The 24,148-nt window shown below is 41.8% G+C and overlaps 2 protein-coding genes across 2 annotated transcripts in view; both read left to right on the plus strand.

Moving 5' to 3' along the window:
• Positions 1-1,434: 1,434 nt before the first annotated feature.
• On the plus strand, positions 1,435-22,620 carry LOC118428530. Its single transcript, XM_035838621.1, has 34 exons — positions 1,435-1,590; positions 6,699-6,789; positions 7,184-7,264; positions 7,532-7,592; positions 7,816-7,959; positions 8,368-8,781; positions 9,273-9,446; positions 9,839-9,880; positions 10,196-10,322; positions 10,534-10,633; positions 10,907-10,999; positions 11,312-11,420; positions 11,937-12,029; positions 12,489-12,736; positions 13,057-13,261; positions 13,669-13,746; positions 14,021-14,158; positions 14,638-14,762; positions 15,252-15,441; positions 15,725-15,874; positions 16,321-16,456; positions 17,077-17,191; positions 17,537-17,726; positions 17,936-18,028; positions 18,345-18,595; positions 18,837-18,907; positions 19,245-19,363; positions 19,570-19,659; positions 20,052-20,359; positions 20,815-20,968; positions 21,247-21,336; positions 21,619-21,754; positions 22,059-22,360; positions 22,559-22,620. Exons 2-34 carry the CDS (start codon positions 6,712-6,714, stop codon positions 22,618-22,620), a joined length of 4,767 nt encoding a protein of 1,588 aa, XP_035694514.1. The 5' UTR covers positions 1,435-1,590; positions 6,699-6,711.
• A 931-nt stretch (positions 22,621-23,551) lies between these two features.
• Positions 23,552-24,148, plus strand: part of LOC118428531 — a gene marked incomplete at its 3' end in the record, with an annotated part of 12,680 nt that continues 12,083 nt past the window's right edge. Inside the window, exon 1 of the mRNA XM_035838622.1 lies at positions 23,552-23,825. Within this exon, the coding sequence (XP_035694515.1) occupies positions 23,552-23,825 (274 nt within the window). The remainder of the gene's footprint in view (positions 23,826-24,148) is intronic.

Below are 24,148 nucleotides of genomic sequence, written 5' to 3' on the forward strand. Positions count from 1 at the left end.
CGTCTCGCGGAAAGGGGGCGGGGTCGGAATCACTGGCACCTGAGAAGGAACATGTGCAAAAATTACCTCTGCAAAGATATGCAAATGTCTGTTCTGCCTTTTTCAGTTTCTCCATACTGGTGACGAGTACAAAACCAACCAATGACAGCAGGCGAACCCATTAGATAAAGCAATAAAACTACATTAGTGCATGTGCTTGCTCCACACAGTTTTTGCCGAATTATCCAAATCTGATTGGACTGTGTAAGCTAATTAAGCCGTGTACTGTACTGCACTAGGCGCGGGAATCTGAACAGTCATTTGAAGTTAGTGAATCTACTGGACAAGGCCAAGCGTCTTGATGTGTGAACTTCATTAAAGGCTCTGGAAATAATTGAGTGTAAAATTCCGAAATTACCATTTAATGTTGCTTTTGCGCGTACAGTTTAAAAATAGCATTTTCGTTTCTTTTTTTTTTTGCTTGTTAATAAAGGGCGAACTGATGCCTAACATAGGTGCCGCGGCCACTACCGGAAAGTTAACGTATGATGAAACAGATGCATGTAATAAATGCACATACATTCAGCCATCTGAACACTGATGTTCCTTTAAGGCATCCTTCGTTTATGACGTATGTCTAGCTCCCCCTTGCGGCGATGGCTGGAACAAATAGAGGAACAGCACTAGACTCATTCTAGCCTTTATGAAAATGTAGACGTCCTTCGCTTTTATGAAACAAACAAAAAGCAAATGAATAAACAAACGAGAGAAAATGATGTGACCCTTTCCTGTCATCTTTATGATTTCAACCCGATAATCCTTATCTATACTAAACGCCAGCCATTGTCTGACAGTATACATAAGCTTCCATTGTCTGTGTGTTCTTGACCTTCTGACCGCTTGTCGCAGCCCCGGGTAACGTCTTGTCTAGACGCTGCACCATATGGAGCTATTTGTCGGTCAAATGGGGAGCTACCTTGACCACACAACTGTCAAAAATGTACAATGTAGAAAAGTAGGTTTGAATTCTGTTGTAACGAATTTGGCGCGTTTCCAACTCGGAGATGCATCAGGTGGATGCACAAAGCACAAAAGTAATGTGACCCAATGTCACCCTAGTGTGCCAGTTATTGTTGTTGATCAACTGTATGACAGTTTGAACGTCACGTGTTGAGGTAAAGAGGACTAAGGGGACTATTCCACTGTTTGGTCTACGGGAGGGGTCTTTATCAAGGCGAGGTTTGATAACCTCCGATGAATCTTCTCATAGATTGTAGTCGATACGGGAGAATAAACTTTGAAAATGAACGTATCTAACATTTGACTGTCGTTGTTTTCAGAAAAATACTACAGCAGAACACCACAAAAGTTGTATTACATTTAGTCTCTCGCGCACGTACTCACACTCCCCACCAATTTGTCTGAGTGGTACCGTCTTCCCGATTGTGACGCGTGTCTAGGACCCCGCAAGACGCACCCGATTGAACCAGAAGGGTGCATGCGCGTCTTTCCGCCAGTTTTCTCACGTCTGTTGGAATGAGGGCTACTCTTTAGTTCCAGTCGTTCCTAGTCGCACAGCAGGAAAACTTTCCCGGAGGAAGGCGGAGGAAGGTAAGTGAGCTGCGAAACAAAAATAGCGCGCAATTTTAGACTAAAGCGTATGAGCAATGTCAGTGAGGTCGTTGGCAAGAAAAGTTGAAGAGTGAGAAATGTCATCGTTACAAAGTTTGATTTAACCTTTAGAGTCATGTCCTTGAAACGGTTTTGAAGACGAAAGAGACATCAGAACAGGACAAAAAAGTTTTGCAGGCGGCGGAAAGTTGACAACGTATGCTTCTGATCATCCGACACAGATCTTTCGTTACAATTGTCTATTTTAGGATAATCTGAAGCCACCAGCGTCAATTTCGCAGTTGACCCTCGATGTACATGGGTGCGCGCGTATTTGGGGGGCGTGTACTCAATAATCGGTTAACAGATTGGTATTGTTCAGCACAAATGTTCTCTTTTCCACCATCTCCTGTAATGCTTAGTTTGCGCATTTGCCTCATGAGGCAGGTTGCGCATTTTTGTGTGACTCTTAAAGTCGGTTGCGATCATATACTGGACCTTACGTTGACAAAAGATTCAATGTTCTGACAGCTGCTACTTTTTCTGTTTCTTCCATAAGGTCAGTAGGCCACGATAAAAAATGGCGGAATTTCGTTGCTTCATGTTTGCTTACTGTACCCAGAACATCTAAACCATCTATAGATGAGTGGCAAGATTCTTAACATCTCTTTAACATCTTCAACTACTGAAGTCTGTAACATGTTTCCCGGGATCTTTTAATCGAGTAAATCTTTTTCTTCGTCTCTAGTATGTATTTTAAGATCGTACAATATTCGGGTCGAACGTTGAGAAAGCTTCGTTCTTCTTTATATCAAAGATAGGCGCAGCTCCAATGAAAAGTACCTTACACTGTGTCTATAGTTAGAGAGTGTTGAACACACAATGTATGGTAGGTCAACTCTAGGAACCAAATAGGAATGATTGTAAGTTGTGAGAGTGTGAGAATGTGCGAAGAGAGATTTCTATGAACTTGTTTGCTGAACGATGTTGGTGGAAATGAAGCAAGCGCCAAATGACAAAAAAATACATGTACTTCTGTCAAGCTTCCACTCACAGCCATTCTGCCGTTTCCATTAGAATTTGTACAGTTTTCTGTCAAATGAGATATTTCTTATTCCCCCAAACCGTTTCTTATCACTCAAAAATGCGCGCTAAAATACAAACTTCTCAATGCCCGCATTGTCCGCACTCGTTCTTGTGTTTCACCATTGTTCGTGCCATCATAACGCCGCGAGGCACTGTGTACATGCTTCACCGTATTGTGGGATTTGTTTGACATTCCACGACTAAAGAGATGTCCCCTATAAAAGGACTAGAACTTTTTACATTCAGTGTTTAAAAAAAACAAACTATTTCTTCGTTGATTTTTTAGACGGACCTTTTGAAAAATATTGCTGTAAATTTATATAGACGAACGTTTAAAAGTTATAAGATTTAAAAATTGTGACCAGGGGTATTTTTGTGTACATTAAGATCAGTTTCCCATTGCGCATAAGTAGGTTTTTCTGTAGTTGTGAAGGGGTTATACAATTAAAGATTCAACAACTTTCCGAAATGTATCTATACGTCAATCTATAATCTAATGGAAAAGAATACTAGTATAGGATATCAGCGACTTCTGAATCAAGTTGATAAGATGATGCCTGTGAAATAATACAGTAGAATGTCAACAACATAAAAGCTTTGAACTTAATTCAAAGGTAAAGTATGACAAAAGACACAGTTCTGAGAAACTGTTGTAGTCGACATGTTGAACTAAACAACGGGTAACTAAGTAACAAGGAGCAAACACTGACAACTAAGTAACCTCTAATGTAGTAACAACAATATGAATATAAATCATGTTAACTGTGTATGTTTTTAATTCGCTTTTGCAATGTATCATTTACTATGCATAAACATACATACACAGGCGGATATACAAGTTGGACATGCTAACAGCCTATGTGGTCTGTGTATACAAAAGAGGTCACGGGCTAAATGTGATCTTATATATCAAACCTGATTTAACAGTGAACAGTGAAGCATATACAGTGAATCATAGGGGGTATGGGTTCAAACAGTTCCATTATCAAAAGTGACGTGTTAAGTTAGCAGGAACATATTGATAGTCCTATACACTCAGCTCAGCACCAGACGTTCAGAAACTTGAATTTGATGAATCAGATCCCCATTATCACTTGTATAGCACTGTGTATTATTCGAAAGCCTATTCTGATGCGAGCGTGCGAATAAAAAAAGTCCCCCCCCCCAAAGTTGCCTTCATTATGAAATATAAATGGTCAGAAAGGTTTCACCGAGCACCGAACAATTGATTCTTCATTTTTCTGCATATCTTTGTCTTTGACCTTATTTTGCTCATTTTGTAGCTACTTTATACGATTTATAGTATGATTGGAAACTTGGAAACGGCCTAAAATTAGTGAGCACGTGGATGCCATCCATATAATCAAATAGATATGGCTATATATATATATAGATCAAAGCTCGTCTGTGTAGACCAACTACATCGTTCTGTTAATGCCGCCATGAATATGCATTTAAGGCCATAAAGCACTTAGTTATGAAGTTTAAGCTAAAACACTTATTGATATTAGAAACGGCCAGATGTTTCCATATGATTTTGGGGGTGGGGTGAAGGGCTAGAATATGATATATTACAATCTGACATCTTCTCTGAAAACCCGGTTAAAAACTCTCGATCCTTGACCTTTGTCCAAAAAAACATCATATAGGTCATTGATTACAACAACCGATTTTTTATCTATAGATTTTAGAAAAATTCGACTATGTCTGAACGTTGATAACGGACTTGAATAAGTATACTTTCTCTTGATCAGAATTGAACACACAGCAGAAATTTGAACTCTTGAATTGCTGACAAAATCGTCGGGCAATTCGCCTCGGGCTTTGCGGCAGAGATTTCAATGCTTGTCCCTGCAGTGTTTCACCGTTGTTAAGCCTATTGTCAAGAAATCAAGAAAAACTGGTCCTGTACACTCGCTTGGTTCTGAACGATTTCTATACCACTGTCTTCTTGATTTAATTTATCTGTTCCCTTGTCAGAAGTATTTGACCCTTCGCGTCTTGCTCACCAGATGTTTACTTTTCATTGAATATTTTCTATCCCTTTACTATTTTTGTACTCAGAAACATGACCCAATAAGCTGACTTTGTTCAATATTGCGACCATCGAAGAAAAAAGCACAAATTTAGCAGTACAGCATAAATACTTCTTAAGTATGTATCTCAATGGACGGTGCGCCGGTTTGCTCTGATTTGCGTCAATTATGAAAATGTCTGGCTCAATTTGGCGCAGTAATGTGAGATAACCACTTCAGAAAGCTGGGTTTAACTTTATTGGGATATCACTTCTACATCGTTTTACACTTCGCGGCACACATTTGCACTTAACTATTGAGAAATCAGTTCAACGGTTTTTCTCAAATCCGTTGTTGACCCTTGAACGTTGTGATGTGAGATATTGTAGTCTTCACTTATCAAGGCTACTGACCTGAAAAGTGTCTGATATGTTTCCCGATTCAATTGACTCAATCACGTTTTACATTATTCCCAGCATAGACATGGATATCACAACGTCATTCAAAGTCTTGCACGTTCCCCCAAGACTATTGAAATGCTTCTATAGAACAGATGGGTACAAAACGCAAGTTGGAATCTCACTGCACTTGGGGCACCTGTGCGACACTGCGGGGTTCGTTCACACCGTTGTGTTATTTTTGCCGTTTTTTTTTATTATTTTGATATTGCGTAATACGTAAAAGTATGACGTAGAAGACTTCAAAATACACAAAACGTTCTTTATCTCTGAAATTCATTGAGTAATCTTTAGAAGCCCGCAGTGCCACACCGGTGCCCAAAGTGCAGTGAGATACCACCTTTAGCAATTTACGCGTGCGCAGTGTCATCGTCACTAACCCTGTCAATCATTTTTGACCCATGAAGGTCGACAATATTGAAAAAAAGAGAGAACCAGAGATAAAGAATGTACCACAAATGTGTCATTTTCCCACAAGCAATATTCGTCTTCACATCCACAGACCCATCCCCATGTGAAGAAACGCGTGCATAACCTGAGCAATGGGGCAATGACCTTGTCATTAACTCTGTACTGATTCTGTGTGTTTCTTACTACAGAATGCTTGCAAAGCCTTGCATTTATCAATACGTTGTTAATCTATATTCTATTCAAAATGTCTAGAATAGAGAATAGTTGAAAATGACATTGCCTCGGAGAATTCATCGTTATTTGTTTGCATAATCTTCACACATATGTTTGTGTACGGCTGACCTGATGCGATCTCACAGTTAGGCGCGCATTCCAACTTTACTTCACACATTTTAACTCGGTATCCACTGACCCTCAAGTACATTCTGAAAAGGCGTCAATTGAACTGTATGGTTGTGATCCAACAAGAAGGCTGTGTCATTTGAGGTAACGAATTGTCAAAGACCTTACAACCCCCTCCCCCCGTTAACATCGTCAGGTTTGCATAAATTTAAATGCCTGAAAGTACGTCTAAATCTACATCTACATTTACATCTATATCGTACTGGACATTAGTTTTTGTTGGGGCATCATGTCCGGGTGTAGTTTTCAAGTACATACAACAAAGAATAATCAGTTGTATCATTTATACCTGTCGGTTTGATGTCTTGTTCATACTTTTTACCCAACTTGTACGTGGTCTCACACGTAAACATGCAACCATATGAAAGTTTATGTCTGTGGCTCTTGTTCATAGATTTTGTGTGGTTGACTGCCTTATCCACGCCCCTGGCAAATCGCCATCACTTCTGTATGAAACAGGCGCGCCTTTGATAGTAACACCTGGATGGTATAAGCTTTCTAAAGTTACCAGATTGTACACATAAAATGGTAAAAGCATTTGTGAGGGATGCATGATGGACAACAACAACATAATATGCAAAATAGAAATGTTCCAAACGAAAGAATACTTGATCGAACATGATAAGATCTAATTAAGATGTCCGATATCAAAAGCATTAATCTTAGTGTTTTATTGATGATCTTCGTTTTCGCATAGTATTAAAGTAGACATTGAATGTTTATGTGTCTTTTTCAGAGGCGCATTCAGCATGGCATACAAAAACGCCGCCTTGCTGTTGGTGTGCATCCTGCACTTCCTGGTGCAAGTGGGTGACAGCAAGTCTATTGTAAGTTAATACGTTTTTGTTTTGCCACAGAAATCTTGAAATCATTTGTCAATTTCTCTACATACAAGAGACATTGGATTACGATAACATATATGTATGTATATATTTAGAGAGAGAGAGAAGAGAGAGAGAGAGATTGAATGTCGCTCCCATTATAATTCAGTAGATGAATTTTTGGATTTACTATAATCATGGAAGCTCATCTGTATTAGTAGTAATTATAGTACAATGCTAAACTTTCTTCTAACACAAAAGTACACACGGATCAAATTTTCAACGACCACTGTCGCGCATTCTTCAGGATCAATACTGATGACCAATCACAGTTGCATTTATTGTTGTACTCTGATACCCTCCATTCAAATCCTCGATGTGTGTGTTTTCATGCTTTCAGTACAAGGCGAAAAAAGGGAGCCTGGATCTGAAGGGAGCACGAGATGAAGCTGCAGCACTGAAATACACGGCGCAGAAAAGAGTGAGTATCAGTTTCCAAGTAACGTTTTTAGCGCTAGATTCTGCATATTACAAAAGAAAGTAACATGGAATCGACAATTTTATATTCACGTGTCACCTGCAGCTTTACTCAATGAAAAGTAACAATTCAAGGTACCAACGAAATCACTACTTGTCCAAACGGAAATTCAAAGCTAAAGAAGTGTCAAGACATGGTTTATAACTAATACATAACTTTAGACGGGTACGTACGTACATACTTATTCTTTATCCCACTTGCTTGTTTCAGCAAACTAAGCTTGTGGGCGGTAACAAGGACACCCTACATGATCATCTGAAGCGTGGACAAGGTACGCCCATCACTTTCGTACTGTTTTCTTCTATTTCTGTTTTGATTTGTTTAGAATGATTCCTGTTAGTCTAACTCACGACAATTTCATCAGGTCTTTATGGTGTTACTTTGCGTTATACATAGGACAATTAGGGTATGTTAATCTATGCCTTTCCAAACGCATTCTACCAAAGAAAGCTGAAAATATACCAATATAATGATTTCGTCTGTTTCATCATCAGCGAGTTTCTCATCGTCTTCGTCCAGCCATTCATCATTTTCATCATCATCATCATCATCATCATCATCTTCGTCATCATCATCATCATCATCATCTTCATCATCTTCATCATCTTCATCATCCTCGGGAGGAGCAGCTGCGGCAGGTATGGTACCCTGAGTTCGGTTCTAGCATCGTGCTTCACTTGATATGAACCTAACAATGATACTCACTATTTGTGGCGACTGAAACAATGTCAATGTAGTTCCATCATGCAGGGTTTTATCATTGATAGATACATTGATGTGATCTATTTTACCCGAAGCAAGCAAAACGCTGCATCGACAAAACCAATTCAGTATATCAGCGACTTTATGCACGCGCTTTGCATTAGGTACGCTTGTACCTTAATAGATGTGGGGTGACCATCGCTGCTGTTTTGGTCATGTCATCAACAATCAAAACTGATTTGTTGTTATGGATTATCGACTTCACCGACATGATGATGGTGGTATGTTGATGCATGTTTACACATTATGTAGGTTCATTTTAAACGTGCAAACAAACTATGTAGGTGGGGCTGCAGGAGGCGGTGGAGCTGCAGGAGGCGGTGGAGCTGCAGGAGGCGGAGGAGCTGCAGGAGGCGGTGGAGCTGCAGGAGGAGCGGCTGGAGGAGGTGAGGGTGGAGGCGGTGGAGGTGCAGAGGCGGAAGCTGGAGGAGCAGAGGCGGAAGCTGGAGGAGCCGAAGCGGAGACCGAGGCTGCAGAAGCAGAAGCCGAGGCGGAAGGAGCCGAAGCAGAAGCGGAAGGGGGAGAAGTAGAAGCAGAAGCTGGAGAAGCCGAAGCTGGGGGAAATGACGAATTGCTTGGTTGCTACGAAGATATGTTCATCTTCAGGCGCCTCCCGTACGGACAGTGGATAGATGACGAGATCATGACTAATGAGGCCTGTGCTGATCACTGCAAAGAACTGAAGTTAGAATATTCAGGTATGTGCAGTCTCTTCCTACATCATTACAAAGGGCTGATGAGCACACACACACTAAGATGATGGCGGATAGATAAGTTCAGGTAGAGCGTCTTAGACTTATAAGTGTACTTCTTATACTAGTATACCCACTAGTAGTTTTAAGGCGGCCAAGTCAGTGAAGATATAGTATTCATTTGAAGTGTCTGTTGTTTGTCTTGGCGTGTGTCCGCTGTTATTCGAATATTGAAGAGTTGCAAGAGGCATTGTAAAACTGAAGGGGTTTATTAGCATACTAGGGGAATTGGAAGTCTGGTTTGGCTCGTTGTTATCGCTCATCTATAGAGAATTTTGGAGCAAGCTATGTTAGATAGGCCTCTATGGAGTGAAGTGTGTACTAGCCTGGTCCCGACCTCCGGTCGTTGATGTATGTATTTTAAGAAATGGAGGTAATGGCCCTGCACTCAAGTCAGCCAGCGAACTCATCGGTTATCGTTATAAATATTTCACCAGGTACTCAGTACTACTCGGAGTGCTACTGTGGCGGGGCAGACGACTTTGCCATCATGACGAAAGTCGACGACGCGGAGTGCGACACGCCATGCTTGGGTGATGAGTCCCAGATGTGCGGAGGGGCACTGCGGTTAAGTGTGTCCGCCGCGAAAGGTGCAGCGGCGGCGGGCGAAGGTAAGGGCTACTCTCTTATCCCTTGAAATGTGAGAATTTAAGTTAGGTAAGTTATAGTCGATACATGTCATGTGTTGTGTCGACTTGTCACTGTATTGTTCCCAACATTCTCTCGGCTGACGGAAATGGGTGTGTAATTTTTACTTCTGCATTGTACCACTTTTCCATCTCTCGAAAAGAGCCTGTTATCCTTACGAAACTCGTTCTCGAAATATCTTGAGCATTCATCCTACTCCACTAGTTCTTATACGATGTTTCGGAGAACCTTAATCAGTATCGTACTGTAAATATTCATAGCACTTACACATTTTGAAATAGACCATATTGTCAAATCGTACAATATAATACGTGTACGTTTAATACTATTTTTCTTATTTTGCTATATTTTTCAGGAGAATTCAACCTCGCATCTATCATAGCATTCATGAAAGACGGTAAATATATTTAAACTTAATTCTGATTACTTATAGACATATGTAGAATGGCTTTCTGTTTTTGCTATGTGTATGAGTCAACGTGTGTTTACTGTGAGCTGTGTCATTACGAGGGTAAGTGTTGATATAAGAATTTCTCCTTGCAATCAAAAAACAGTTCATCGTCACCGATGTTCCGGAAAACGTGCATCGTATAGAAAGAATGGGTCGATCTTGACATTGGGTGTCAAATGTTTATTCTACCCTGATGTTTCTAACAAACTGTCAAAATTTTTGCAGGATATCTTATTCATGTCTCTGTTTGTTTGTTCATAGCTATCTGGATCGAGGCTAAGGCTGAGTGGGCCGTGGAATTCTCTGGAGAGGCTTCCGCGGGGTTCGAGGTGGCGAACATACTGGACGCGAGTTTGGACACGTATTGGAGTGCTGAAGGACTCGACAGGTACAATTATAGAATTTTGTTATTTAGTATCCATCGGATACTACGTATACAAACCCATTAAGACCCCCTCTCCACCAGATAAAAATTTACTTACATCGCACGATATATAAGACCAAAAGTAGTTCCAGAGTACAGGTTGCTCTATTGTTTCTTTCGTCGACCATACCTGTACCAGAGATCCGTGAAATTGAACATCTGTGTTTTGCTTTAGGTATTTCAACGCCTGGTACGTCATCTTTGACTTTGGTACCGTGTACACTCTGGACAAGATCCGCATCGTCAACTTCGGTGACACCGACCACGACATCAAGGTTGGTGTGTAGATACAGTCACTCAACATGTGTCATAACGCATTTGTTATATAGTCAAATATTTCAAAGGATGAGATGTTTAGTCTAGGAAACCGTTGTAGGAAATTACAATTCAGAAGTTGTGTGCTCCAACATTTTCTTCATCACAATGAACCATTTCTCTTTATCTCTCTCGAGCTCTCTATACATGTATATATCGTGGACTATTCATCGCAATATCGTAGCGAGTGGCTTGGTTTTAATTTGTGTTGACATGTATCTTTACCACTTCAGGCTTTCACCCTAATGGTTTCTACCAGTGCTGAGTACGAGTGGATCGCTGTGTTAAGCGTGGATGGTGTGGAGGGAGGAACCAAGAAAGAACAGGTTAGGGGGAAACCGCTGTTTTATATTGTATTCTTTTTCTTCAAACATTAGTATGTTATAGATATAGTGAATCAGTTCTTATCATTCTGTCTTATAATTATTAGCTTTTGCTGACTGTATTCCCATCTTACACCGATACCACCGATGTGGTGTTTAGTACCCTGACTTGAGAGTACTGAAGTGAATTCCTCAACAGTCTGCCATGCTGTTCTGCTTGAGTCGGAGGCAGCCAGGAAAAGAAACCTGGCGATTTTTTTTACTTTGTTTGCAAAGTTCAAGAGCAGAAGTCGTTTCTGATTTATGTTTATCTAGGAATTCGGCGGGTTCATCGGATCAGGGCAGTACTGGCGCCTGACGATCAGCGCGACGTACGGCGGCTTCCAGCCTTACCTGGTGGCGTTCGACTTCTTTGGGGTGGAAGGTAAGTGTCGAAAAGCTTTAAATGTGCTGTAGATGTGTCATCATCAGGAAAAAATTACCATATTCATTGAAAATAGTCCTCTTCGGTACACAAGTCTCTTTTATTCTTCTGCAGACTTTAAAAGACTTGCCTGTCATTTTAATCATGGCAGCTAAACGACAGGCAAGTCCTTGAAACGTCTGTAGAACAATAAAGAGGACTGTGCGTCGAACTATTTTCAATTGATCTACCAACCTGACGAAACTCTATTTACGGATTACCATATGTATGTATTTTACAACAAGTTTTAAGCCTGCTGTTAAAGAAGGAATTGCATCACATTCTCACCTGTTGTGAAGATCTCATGTGTTAAATGTCTTGAAGATTTCTTTGAAGCTGATTCAATTACGTCCATATTTTTCACGTTGCGAAAGATTACTTAGGATTTACATGATTATGATTCTTTAGATTGATAAATGTGACAAAAGAGCGTTTGAAAGTATATTCTGACATTAAATGACTTCTTTCGCACTTCAGGCGGCCTCCCAGACGGCGTTGACATTAACGAGTTTAGCTTGGAGACTGACGCGGGTTTCAATATCGGTGGCGTTGTGGACATCGTCAACGAAGGTACAACACCGATATCACAATCTCCTATTAACCTTTTTTCAATAACGTTCTATAGTATAAGTATATATGTCGTCGTTTTGAACTTGTAAATAGGAAATTCAACGGAGACAGGGTTAGCAGACTTTTCTGTCCTTTAAAAGTAGTCTGAAAATCCATATGATAAACCATTCTACCACCTGTGTTAGTCTCCTATGTCCCATTCTTATCTTATTCATCCCATTAGTTCCTTTGGTTATCCTTATTGTATAATTGCCTACACGTTATCACATTCTATGTATTAATCTACTCTAGTTTATCATTTATTGTTTATAATCAGTTTTATTTAGTATAGAAGAGGTCGGCCTAGCTGTATGCGCTCTTTCCTTTATCCTGCACCTATTTTTCTATTGTTTATCAATTATTCATGTTGTACATGTACATAACAGCATCAATCTAACACAAAATGTTGCTTTGTTGCAGTATCCTCTGCTACCTGGATTGTCGGACAGACATCCTGGGCTGTGGAATCTTCTGGAGAGGCGGAGGAGAAGGACGGAGTCGTGTTTGACGCGGGGGCGACCCTGGACAATGACCCCGACACGTACTGGTCAGCCGTCGGTTTGGACCAGTTCTACAATGACTGGTTCATCGTTTTCGACATGGGGACTGTCTACACTATCAGCGAGTTCCGCATCACCAACTTTGGTGATACTGACCATGATGTGAAGGTTGGTAAATCAATTGTTTCCCATATTCTTGCCCGTTAGCAATCCTTTCTCGGCAAAGCTATTGCACTACATCAGCTAACGTGAAGTAAATCTCCAGTGCTAAGGTATCTAAGGTATCCATGATACTAATTTCCCCTGATCTTTATTCATTCCAGAGTCTCAATCTTACATGGGCAGTTACTGTGTCTTGTGCCTCACCCTTTATTATGTAAATTTGGTAGCATGAGTTAATGATCGTAAGACGGTGCGGTGCATACAAAGCAATAGGAATGAAGATAATCAACTTGCAAGCATGTCACACTCCACCTCTCCCACACTAGGCTTTCTCCCTGTTGGTATCGTTTGCCCCCGCGCCTTATAACTGGAACACGGTGTTGTCCGTGGACGGGGTGACCGGAGGGTCCAGGGAGCCACAGGAGTTTAAGGGTTTCCTCGGCATCGGCCAGTATTGGAAGATACGCGTTACTGCGACATACAGCGGGTATCAGCCGTACATAGTTGCCCTGGAGTTCCTTGGTGTGGAGGGTAAGTATACGGATTGATATATGGATTTGTTTTGAATGATGTAACTGTATCAAGATTGGCACGAAATAACTCTTTTGAATGGGTACCTTGGAACTACTGTCTTACACAGCATAGTGTCGTATTGGTCAGTAAATGGCGTTCCTCTATAGATCGCGCTTCTGTGATACTAGTTTCATATTGCTTTATTGCTTTGAATTGAGTTTTTTTCCCATCATTCAAGACTGTACTTGTTTGCTGTTCCAATGTTACGCTTTACCAATGAACACTTTACTTGTTTGCTTTACCAATGTAAAATGATACGTGTTACGATTTTCTTCAATAATTGACATAATGCACTTGACACGAGAGATTTTCTAACATTATATAGTTACGCACATCAGTGATTTACTATATTTACTGTTCTCAAGGCGGGGCAACTGAGGAAGAAGATGTCGAAGAACTGTCGGGTGTCGATGTAAGCAGTCTCCTAGAGGTTGGCGAGGAAGGTAAGGAAAATCTAAATGAATGTATTTACTTTTGTTGTGTCTTCTGAATGCGACAACATTACAAATTGTTTAGAGAATCAACAGGTCGCTACGGAGGAAATGACTGTAAAAAAGTGTTTGTTCGTTTATTTGTATGTATAACGTTAATTTTTGTTTAAACCTTTGTTTTTCGTGTGGCCCTCATCATATCATAGATGAGCGACTTCTTGAATTTGCAGCTTTGTCGTGCTGTTAATGTTGTGAATTAACCAAAGGCTTTTCCGAAATCTCACAGTGGCGGAGTTTACGTGGCTGGCGGGAAGCTCTGACTGGGTTTTCGACTCTTCTGGCGAGGCGTACGAAAAAGACGGCGTGACGTTTGACGCCAGCATGGTGTTTGATGGAAGTGTGAACACCTACTGGCGGTGTACAGGTTAGCATGATACCCCCAGCTACTTTACCATCAATCATGCCAGACAACATTTGCATCCGAGACCGTAATCTAACATGGTAGATACGAGAAGTAACGAGATACTTAACGCTGGCACTATCGAATATTTCATTGATGAAATTTGCGGTAGGTAGTAGTAGTAGTAGAGACATACAGTGTTATACAGTACCGTTGTGGTTATAGTATACCGCCTCTTACGGGGAGGCATACCCAATTTAGCTGAATACGGGGATGCGGCAGGTCACTCGTCCGGGTGAATGATGTAAATCACCTTCTGGCTGATACGAGATGGATGTACGCCAGGCCTCCATCCGGTAGATTTGAAGTGAATCACCAACTGAAGAGAAAAGGATAGGAGAATGTGTTAGGGGATTTAAAGAAAGTTCCGTCTCCAACACAGTGAATATGATGTATATGTAAGTAACTTTTGAAGAGATAATGTGTGTATTTCTCGGATACAGGTACTGAGAAGAATTTTAACGCGTGGTACATCGTCATCAAGTTCGAGCAGGCCTACACGTTGGACAAACTCCGCGTCAGCAGTTTCGGGGACACCAAACACGACATCACGGCTTTCGAGCTGCAGGTACGCAGGGGATAATTACCCCCATGAAAATGGAGGTATAGTTTTTGGTGTGCCTGTCTGTCTGTGTCTGTGTGTGTCTGTGTGCTTGTGTTTCCAGATATTTGTAGTCACTATAACTTCAGAACCTCTCGATGGATTGTAATGATATTTGGTATGTGGGTGGGTGTTGCAAAAACGAAGGTGAGGATCGATTTGGGGCTCTCTGGTGTGTGACCGTGTTTGCCAACGGTGTCTTACGGCCGGTAAAAGTCTTAAATAGATGTTATGCATTAATGAATAAATGACCATGGTGGTTTGCACAAAGTGACAACTGGAATACAGCGAGAATGATGATGACGTAAACCATTTGGCAAGTTATATTTGCTTCACTATTGGTTAACTAACAGTACAGATGTATTGGCCTTACAGGCTTATATCTAAATGTAGATGGTATGAATTATAGCGTTACAAATGTTGGAAATATTGACCTTCTGTCTATCATATCCTTAGGTATCTACGACTGGCTCTACAGATGACTGGTTCACTGTTGCATCTGTGTCTGGCCTTCCGACTGGCAGCAACGAAGCCAGAGAATTCGGAGGCTTCCTCGGAACCGGACAGATCTGGCGATTCCTCATCACTTCAACATCGGAGGGCGAGGAACCCTGGGTGGCAGGGCTGGAATTTGAGGGAAAACCAGGTGACGTGCTGGACTTATGTCTGTTGATGCATCATAAGATCAAAACACATGCTTAACATCGTTTACCACAACATTATGATCCTGTAGACTTTCCGGCACCGAAGGGCGTGGAATAATTTACAATAAATGTATTCAAAGGCAGTTTTTAGTAGAATACGGTACAATATTATAACAAACCATTGTCCCCAAGGCCTCAAAATGATTACCTTTATTTTTACCTTTCCCAAAGTATCATCTGTAAAATACTGTTTTTTACAAGTGTGATGTACTATTGTCATCACAGGAGAACTTTCCGAAGATATCGACATGGACGAGTTGGAGGTAACAGAGAAGGAGGAAGGGGAGGAGGCGGAAGAAGAGACTGAAGAAGTGGAAGAACTGAACGTTGGTCTTGGCGTGGACATAGGACTTGTGATGGAGCTGGTTAGGATTGGTGAGTTTGTGATTGTATCATTCTTTACTCCTAACGTTTAGCTACCAATGTACAGTAGAAGACGTTTAATTGCACACCCAAGTTGCCATCGTATTTCGAGCAATTATACGGCTGTTGCAATAATATAATGCGAAGTTACCGAGTTGGACCGTACCACCACGGACGGAGGGGCCGAGAGGGTTGGAAGATCAGCATCATTGACACAAAGAAAACAGACACACAAAATGTTAGATTTATAATGTACAATGTTTAATTTGATAGAGTATTGTGATTACTTCTATGACCAGTGCTGTATTTTGAAATGTTTTAGCCTGAATAAAACAAAATATAACGTTCGGCAAGACCTTATAATCAATAGCTCATGTATGCAGCACGTACAGTTCAAAAGTAGCTTGAATGCTACAGTTTTAAATAGTACAGATCTCACATCAAACTCTCTCCACCAGTCCGTGAGTCGGTGTGGCTGGAGAAGAGCGTGGACTGGGCGACGGACTCCTCGGGCACGGCTGCTGCAGGTCACGAGGCAACGGTCGTGTTGGACGGTAACGCGGAGACGTACTGGGAGGTGTCCGATATGGACAGGTACGTACCAGAACACATTAGACATCCACTTGACGGTGATCGCGCTGCAGTCCCGCTGCGACTTACATTGGGATTGTATAACCTTTGTTTTCATAATTGGAATATCATGTATAACGTAAACATATCACTTAAAAGACAAGAAAATAAATAGATTCGTCTTTTATCTACGAAATTCGTTGAGCGCTCTGTTAGAATCGCTCGGTGGCAGCGAGGTCGCCGCTGCTTTTCCACCAACCGCAGAGCGATCGTACAGCAACCAAAATTGAATTAATTCGAACTTGTGTAATACGTGAGTATCTGAATATGATGTAAGAAGTAAAAGTATGATTTGCATGACATCAGAACACAAAATACATACTAAATATATTCTTATCTATAAATTTTCTTTTGCTACCTGTCGAACATTTGGTCGCTCAGAGGCCGCAGCGTGATTGCAAACTCTAGTGGAGAGGGATGTAACGGCTGCGACTGGAGTTACATGTAGTTCTGATGGCAGTGTTGCCTTTTTGGATATATAACATGTACATAGATATGTATTCAGGAAAAGTGCAATTGTATTTGAATCAGTTGTAAATTAATCGACTACACTGCCAATGTATATATTTTCCGTCCTCTGAAAGGTTTTCCAACGAATGGTACATCGTGTTTGACTTTGGAACGGAATACACGATGAGCAGCTTCGCCGTCACCAACTTTGGAGACACCGATCACGACATCAAGTCTTTCACATTAGCGGTAAGAGTTCACGTGCTTCAAGAGTATTTTCTTCTGCTGTGTCAAAGTGGCTTGTATGTGTAAGTGGAGAATAGAAAGCTTAATAACTTGCTAAGACTTGGTCAGTAGTTGATATTGGACCATTGACTTGAAACTGAACACGTGGGTCTGTTATTTACCTAAAGAGTTCGAACATGTGTTTATTGACGTCTTGTAACAGATGTACACCATATACCATCTGATGAAAGGTCAGAATCTTAAATCAGACCATGTACTAACATGCGGGTAGTTGTCGGATACATGCACAGGTTTTGCTCTGTGCGTTTGAAAAAAAACCACGGATACTTACTTTTTGGCATATCGCAGGTGAACCCGAGCAGCGACGGGAAAACGTGGATCGTGGTCCTGTCCGTGGAGGAAGTCCAGGGAGGGACGAACGCACCCCAGGTGTTCGGCGGTTTCTTAGCAACCAGTCAGCAATGGCGGATCATGATCACATCGACCTACGGAGGCTACAGTCCTTATCTTGTAGATGTTTCCTTCAACGGAGTAGATGGTAAGAACGTACGCTAATATTGGGGACTTTTGGTCGTTTATTATCTTCTCTTTGTTTGGGTCATTTTTATACACTGTAAATATGCTAAGATGTGACGACATTGACACTAGTGCATAGCTTAGTAAAATCCAGACGAAATCAATGGTTTATTTGAGGTAATGTAGAGGATTAGTAAGATACCTGAATGACACAATTTCCGGTTTCCACAGAACCACTACCGGAAGGGACGGACGCCACGACTCTGAACACACCCGTGGTGGGAGGATACACTGTCGGCCAAGTCGTGCAGTCCATCACTTCAAGTAAATGTTGTTGTTTTTTCTAGTTGTCTTTCTTTTTTGCCTGTGCCTCTTTTACTAGAGCTTATGATGTGTTTTAGATGCGTTGAAATGGAAAAAGTTGGTTGTCTTTCATAGATGCGAGTATGCGCTGGCATACTTTATAAATTACTTTGTTCAGATTCGTATTGTAGAACGGGAGACGAAATATGTATGACATGTGTGTATGTCTGTATGTGTTTGTACATGCTTTCTAAACATAATCTTTATCACCATAATCACCATAAAGTAACAAGAAAAATATCTTTTTGCTAACTTTGTCAAACTAAATCATCTGCAGTCTCGAAAACGACCTGGCTGACGGCGAGTGTCGAGTGGACGTCCGAGTCCTCGGGAACAGCTGCCACTGGATTCGAAGCCACGGCTGTTCTTGACGGGAACCCAGATACCTACTGGAACCCGGAGGGTCTGCCCGAAAACTACAACGAGTGGTTCATCGTTTTCGACATGACTACGGACTACACCATGAACAAGCTCGCTGTAACCAACTTCGGAGACACGCAGCACGACATAAAGGCCTTCACGCTGGCGGTAAGAAATTGGTTTCATTGTCCTTTTAGAAAATAAAGACATTGACAAATGTCGTCGAGTTTCAAGGACATGTTTGTAATTGATACGACTAGCTGAAAGCGATGACGTAATCGCCAGACGAAGAGAAACTGCAAAGAACGTAATAAAATCCAAAGATTAGAATGAAATGATCCTAGAATCCCTGTTATCAAATGTTCACGTGTTGAGAGAACAGATGTACCATGTCGAACTGTTGTTGCAGTTTTCTGCCACTGGTGAGGAGGACACATGGAAGATAGTGCTGGGCGTCGATGGCCTCAAGGCGGGAACCAAGTAAGATAATCCTTGATTTTTATGGTAATGTGGTAGAAAATGTACCAACGTGATAGAAGCCATTGAAATCTTGTGAAGTCTTGTTTCAAGGATGAATATGAGTCAATTCTATTTTGATAGTAGCGCTAATTAACCACCATACTTAAGACACGTATAAGTAACACCATCTGTACGACCTGACTTTATAAAATTTAGATATTTTTCTGCGGCAAATCAATATGATAAACATTAAAGGTACAATATGTTTACGTACTGATCAGAAGGGTCTGTTGTAGTACAGTTAGTATTGCATTATTGTGTGCGTGGTAAGTGAAGGCCACCTTGTTTTGTTTTACAGGGAGCCTCAGGAGTTCGGTGGCTTCCTTGGAACAGGTCGGTTCTGGCGTTTCATGATCACGGCCACGTATGGCGGCTCCCAGCCTTATCTGGTGGATCTCACATTCCAAGGCGCAGAAGGTAGATGAAATTTCAAACATGGTGTAAGAATACGACATAGTTTGAGACGCCCCTGGTGAGGCAATCAAGCCACTGTTTAGGTTGTTTATTCGTGTTTGTGCGAGCGCTGGCATTGATTGGAAACTTGATGATGAAATTGCTACTGATGTACTCTGATTTATGTCGGGTCCATACTAAAATCCATCCTGTTCTTTATTCTGCATCAGGACAAGTAGAAGGTGGAGTCGACATCTCCGAGCTCGAGGATCTCAAGCTGGGATTTGACATTAACGAAGTAGCACAACTAGCAGCTGAAGGTAGGCACGATTTCAATGCCTCTATAGCAGGCTCTCTTGGCCTTTTTTCGTCTTTTTTCACTCACTCACTCACTCACTCACTCACTCACTCACTCACTCACTCACTCACTCATCCTCGCCGCATATCAGACTTCGCTGAGGCGGGCCGTCATTGTTCTCCAAGTCTTTTTTGGCTCATACTTTTGAGGACCATTTCTTTTTGTGCTGGGTCGCTTGTGCCACCGGCCAGCGGTACACAACAAAAATGGCCAGCAAAAGTGTATTGTGAACCAAAAAGACGAGAAAAGGCCAAGAGGGCCTGCTATGGAGGCTAGTACATCTACATTTTTTAGAAGTAAAATACGCAAAGTAAATGAAAAATTGGCACCTAAAAACCTGATATTCCATTCCAGTTATAGAAGAAACAGAAACCACCGTGCTCAAAGCCGTTCTAGCCGGTGCTTCAGGAACTCCTTATGAAGAGGACGGTAAGGTCTTCGCGCCCGATAATCTGTTAGACGACGATCCCGACACGGCGTGGCAGCCTGACGGCTTCGAGGACAACTACAACCAGTGGTTCGTATCCTTCGATCTCGGCGAAGTGCAGACCTTGGATCACATCACCTTCACAAATGCTGGGGACAAGGAACATGACGTCACAACTTTCGTACTGCAGAGCTCCGAAACCGGCGAGGACGACACCTGGGAGGAGGTAAGAAAAGCAGATTTATCTGAGACCACTGCTTATGATTTATGATTTTAGTAAAATCATAAATTATAGGCAGTGGTCAATCATTTTATGCCTTGGTTTTACTTCTTTTCAATAGAGACTGCAATCGCTGGTCAATTTGTGAGCACTTACAAATTTGACAGATTGTTCAACAAATTTAATAGCAAAACTGAACGACTTTTTCACGTTTAGAGTGCTCTGTTTTGTTTGTCAAACCATACTCTCTCATCTTGCATGGTATTCTGATGATGAAATCTATTCGTTTGGCTCAGCGATCGTCGTATAGTAGAAATGGGACCTTAGTTATAGTTCAGTTACACTACCGGAGACGACCATCTTGAAATTCAGATGGGCATTATCTTACACTTGTGCCGCTTGTTTCATTGCAGGGTTATGTGATGTTTTTAACCATGTACAATGTATGTGTTCTACACATTCAATCATAGGTAACAATAGTCAACACGGTAGAGAAAGGAACGAGTGAACCGCAGACGTTTGGCGGCTTTATTGGGTCCGGTCGCTTCTGGCGTATTGTCGTGACTCAGACGGTGACGGGCACAGCTCCGCGCGTGGTCAGCATCAAGTTCGAAGGCACAGAGGGTAGGTCTTCTAACTTTAACACCCCTTTATCAGTAGAAGTTGTGACCGATGAGCGGCCAAATGCTTCAAAGATCGCTCAGTGAATTTCATACAACGTAAATAAAGCCGTTTTCATGTTCTGTGTGTTTTACTGTCGTCAAAATTATATTTCTTAAAATTCTGCATGATATTCTATTTATGAAATCAAGGATCACACAAATCCACTCCTATGTCCCGACACAAGTAAGTGACCAACATGTAAGTTCTTAAAGGTGATAAGGTTATCTGTATCTGTGTAGGGGATCTGACGGAGCTGGTGGAAGAAGGCGAGCCAGAAGAGGAACCAGAAGCGCCTGATGTCAGCACGTTGGTGGAAGTCGTGGAGGAAGGTGTGTTATCCGTTAGTACAATTAACATGACATGTATGCGAAGGTGCTCTCCGCAAACAATCACGTGAAACAGTGACCTCAGTTGTCTTTTCTTGACATTTCTAATGCTGATGACTCCAAAGCCCCTAAGGCATACAAGTAGGATAGTTAGAAACGTTTAATTGCTCTATTCCAAATTCTATGTAACTGTAGAAATCCTTGGTATTGGCGTGCACTGATATACAGCTGGAAAGATCATCAGATGGCTGCATTTCATAAGAGATGACTGAATTTTTGTTTTAGTATCAAAATCTGAGTGGATTGAGGTGACAGAAGAAAGCGTGACCGATGTGTCCGGCTCTGTCGTTCCTGGGTTCGAGCCGGGGAAAGTTCTGGATGGAGACAAGACTACCTACTGGATGCCAGGTGGCACAGAAAAGTAGGTTCTACTTCCTACAGTTTCTCCATGATCAGAAGTTCTCCATGATCTGAGATGATCAGAGGTACTTCTGATCTGAGACTGACCAAAATATTTCCTTTATTGTACAGAGACAGCTATTGTCGTCAAAATGATAGTTGTCATTACGATGTCGCATTAAAATTGTTTCACTGTCAGTTCCAGTGGGCACACATATGGTGATGAAGATGATCATAATGATAATGATAATGAAGATCGTTCCATCAATATTTTGTTACGCTTTTATCTTAGCACAGTGTCACCATATATTTCTTTAACTCGATAGGGACTTCAACGAATGGTACATCACCTTTGACCTCGAGACCAACTACCTCATGAGAGAAATAAAGCTGACCAACACCGGGGACACGGAACACGACATCACGTCCTTCACGTTCCAAATCTCCACCACCGGAGCCGAGGACGACTGGATTGACGTCACCACGTTTGACGTGGAGGGCGGCACCGACGAACCTCAAACGTTCGGCGGCTTTGTGACGTCAGCAAGGTACTACCGAATCCTGATCACACAGACTTCCGACGGATCAGAACCTCATTTGGTCGCCGTCGACTTCAATGGAGTGAAAGGTAAGTTATTCATAAATATAGTTTCACTCAAATTGGTGCACTTTGTTAGCTTTTAGAGTATCACTTGTGTATCAAATCACGGTGGGCCTCCATTTATCCTATCCCAGGCACGTTCCTGGAAATTTGTGTGGAATGCCTTTCTAAAGGGCAAAACATCGGAATCTGTTAGGACCCTGATTCGAACACTGTACCCCCCAGGTCATTCTGATGAAGACTTTTTAATACAAGGAAAACTGGTAAATCATTCTGTCTCCTTCTGACGCCTTATCGACAGTACCCCCAGCCCTAACCAAAAAGACACCGCATTGAGTTGGTGTTTGGCATTTAATCATATTACTTAAAATACTATATGACTTTGTCTCTGGATTATGTTGACTCTATCATAAGAAGACTATCATTTAGTCCCAATTCCATTTACAGGAGAGGCACCCGAAGATCTGTCCACCCTTGAAGAGAAAATCGGCGTGGCGGTGGATGAGTTTGTGGACGTTGTCGAGACTGGTAAGGCTGTTTCCGTTATGTACAAGCACTGAAGCATGTCAGATTCAGCTGACCATGTGCACAGACACTTAGCATCAGTAGAACCTAGTGCCTTGGTGAAATTGGTCTGATCATATATGGGTTTACAGAATAAACATTACACATTATGATGGTTCTGCTGAAAATCTGGTATTTTAGAATTGTTCAGTGTTATGCTAGGGTCACTAACTGTAAGGATTTGCTTTACTAAAGTACGGTATGGTTTTTTTTCCGTAGTTGCTGAGTTGGAATGGCTACCAGGTGACCCTGACACTGTGGCTGACGCATCTGGAAAACCCACGGATAAAGATGGAGGGAAATCCGGACCAGAAAAAGCTCTGGATGGAGACCCGAAGACGTTTTGGAGCCCAGACGGACCCGATAAGTACGGCTATGTTGTTACCATGTACCTTTACATAGTTTCAGGGCAACCTCTAATGTCAGATAAAATGCATGAATGCATCACAATAGATGTGACATTATCCTGCTAATCTGTGCGACTGTACGAAAGGATATTTTTGTAAATGGAATATGATATTTTTTACACTTGTAGTTTTTTAACAGTTTAAACCACCACTGATTCCCATACCACTTTGATTTGCCGCATCATATTTAATAGACTCATGAAATTGTTCTCATAGGAACGGCAATCCCGGCTACATCACATTTGACATGGGCACTGAGTACACCATGAGCAAGGTCAGCATCACCAACATTGGGGACACAGATCATGACATCAAGGAGTTCACCCTCCTCTCGTCACCGACCGGCAAACCTGACAGCTTCGACGTCGTCAAGGAGTTCACAGACGTACAGCCAGGCACCAAGGAGCCTCAGGTGTTCGAGGGATTCGTGGTGACTGCCCAGTTCTTCCAGATCCTCATCACAGAGACACACGGAGGGCAGGAACCACACATCGTGGAGATTCAGTTTGAAGGGAAAGAAGGTAAGATTCGTGGTTCGGAACAGATATGGTTCCGTCCGAAAATAGTTTCATCAGGTTGGTAGAACACGGGGTATTGGAGTTTTATTTGATACAATCAGTTATCCCACACCTGCTTACGGAATTGTGCTCTCGCTGCAACAGCGCCACCTACATCGACTAGAAATATCTACGAGAAGCAGTTCGAAGCTCTGAGGAAGATGTTTGATAGACATCGAAACGTCAGGTGAGGGTCAGAACTGGTTGTGTAAAAGAAAACTCTAATACCAGATATTCTTACGGTTAGAAGGTTTTGCTGCATCAATAATCATACTGAACTGTAGAAT

The sequence above is a fragment of the Branchiostoma floridae genome, chromosome 13 (genome assembly GCF_000003815.2).
Source record: "Branchiostoma floridae strain S238N-H82 chromosome 13, Bfl_VNyyK, whole genome shotgun sequence".
Taxonomy (NCBI): Eukaryota; Metazoa; Chordata; class Leptocardii; order Amphioxiformes; family Branchiostomatidae; genus Branchiostoma; species Branchiostoma floridae.

Excerpts from the sequence above, each read along its gene's own strand:
- LOC118428530 (XM_035838621.1), top strand. The coding sequence starts at position 6,712 with ATGGCATACAAAAACGCCGCCTTGCTGTTGGTGTGCATCCTGCACTTC. Across the intron at positions 20,969-21,246 it reads CAAGTTCGAAGGCACAGAGG|GGGATCTGACGGAGCTGGTG; the intron begins GTAGGTCTTCTA and ends GTATCTGTGTAG. Across the intron at positions 22,361-22,558 it reads CGACTTCAATGGAGTGAAAG|GTCATTCTGATGAAGACTTT; the intron begins GTAAGTTATTCA and ends TGTACCCCCCAG.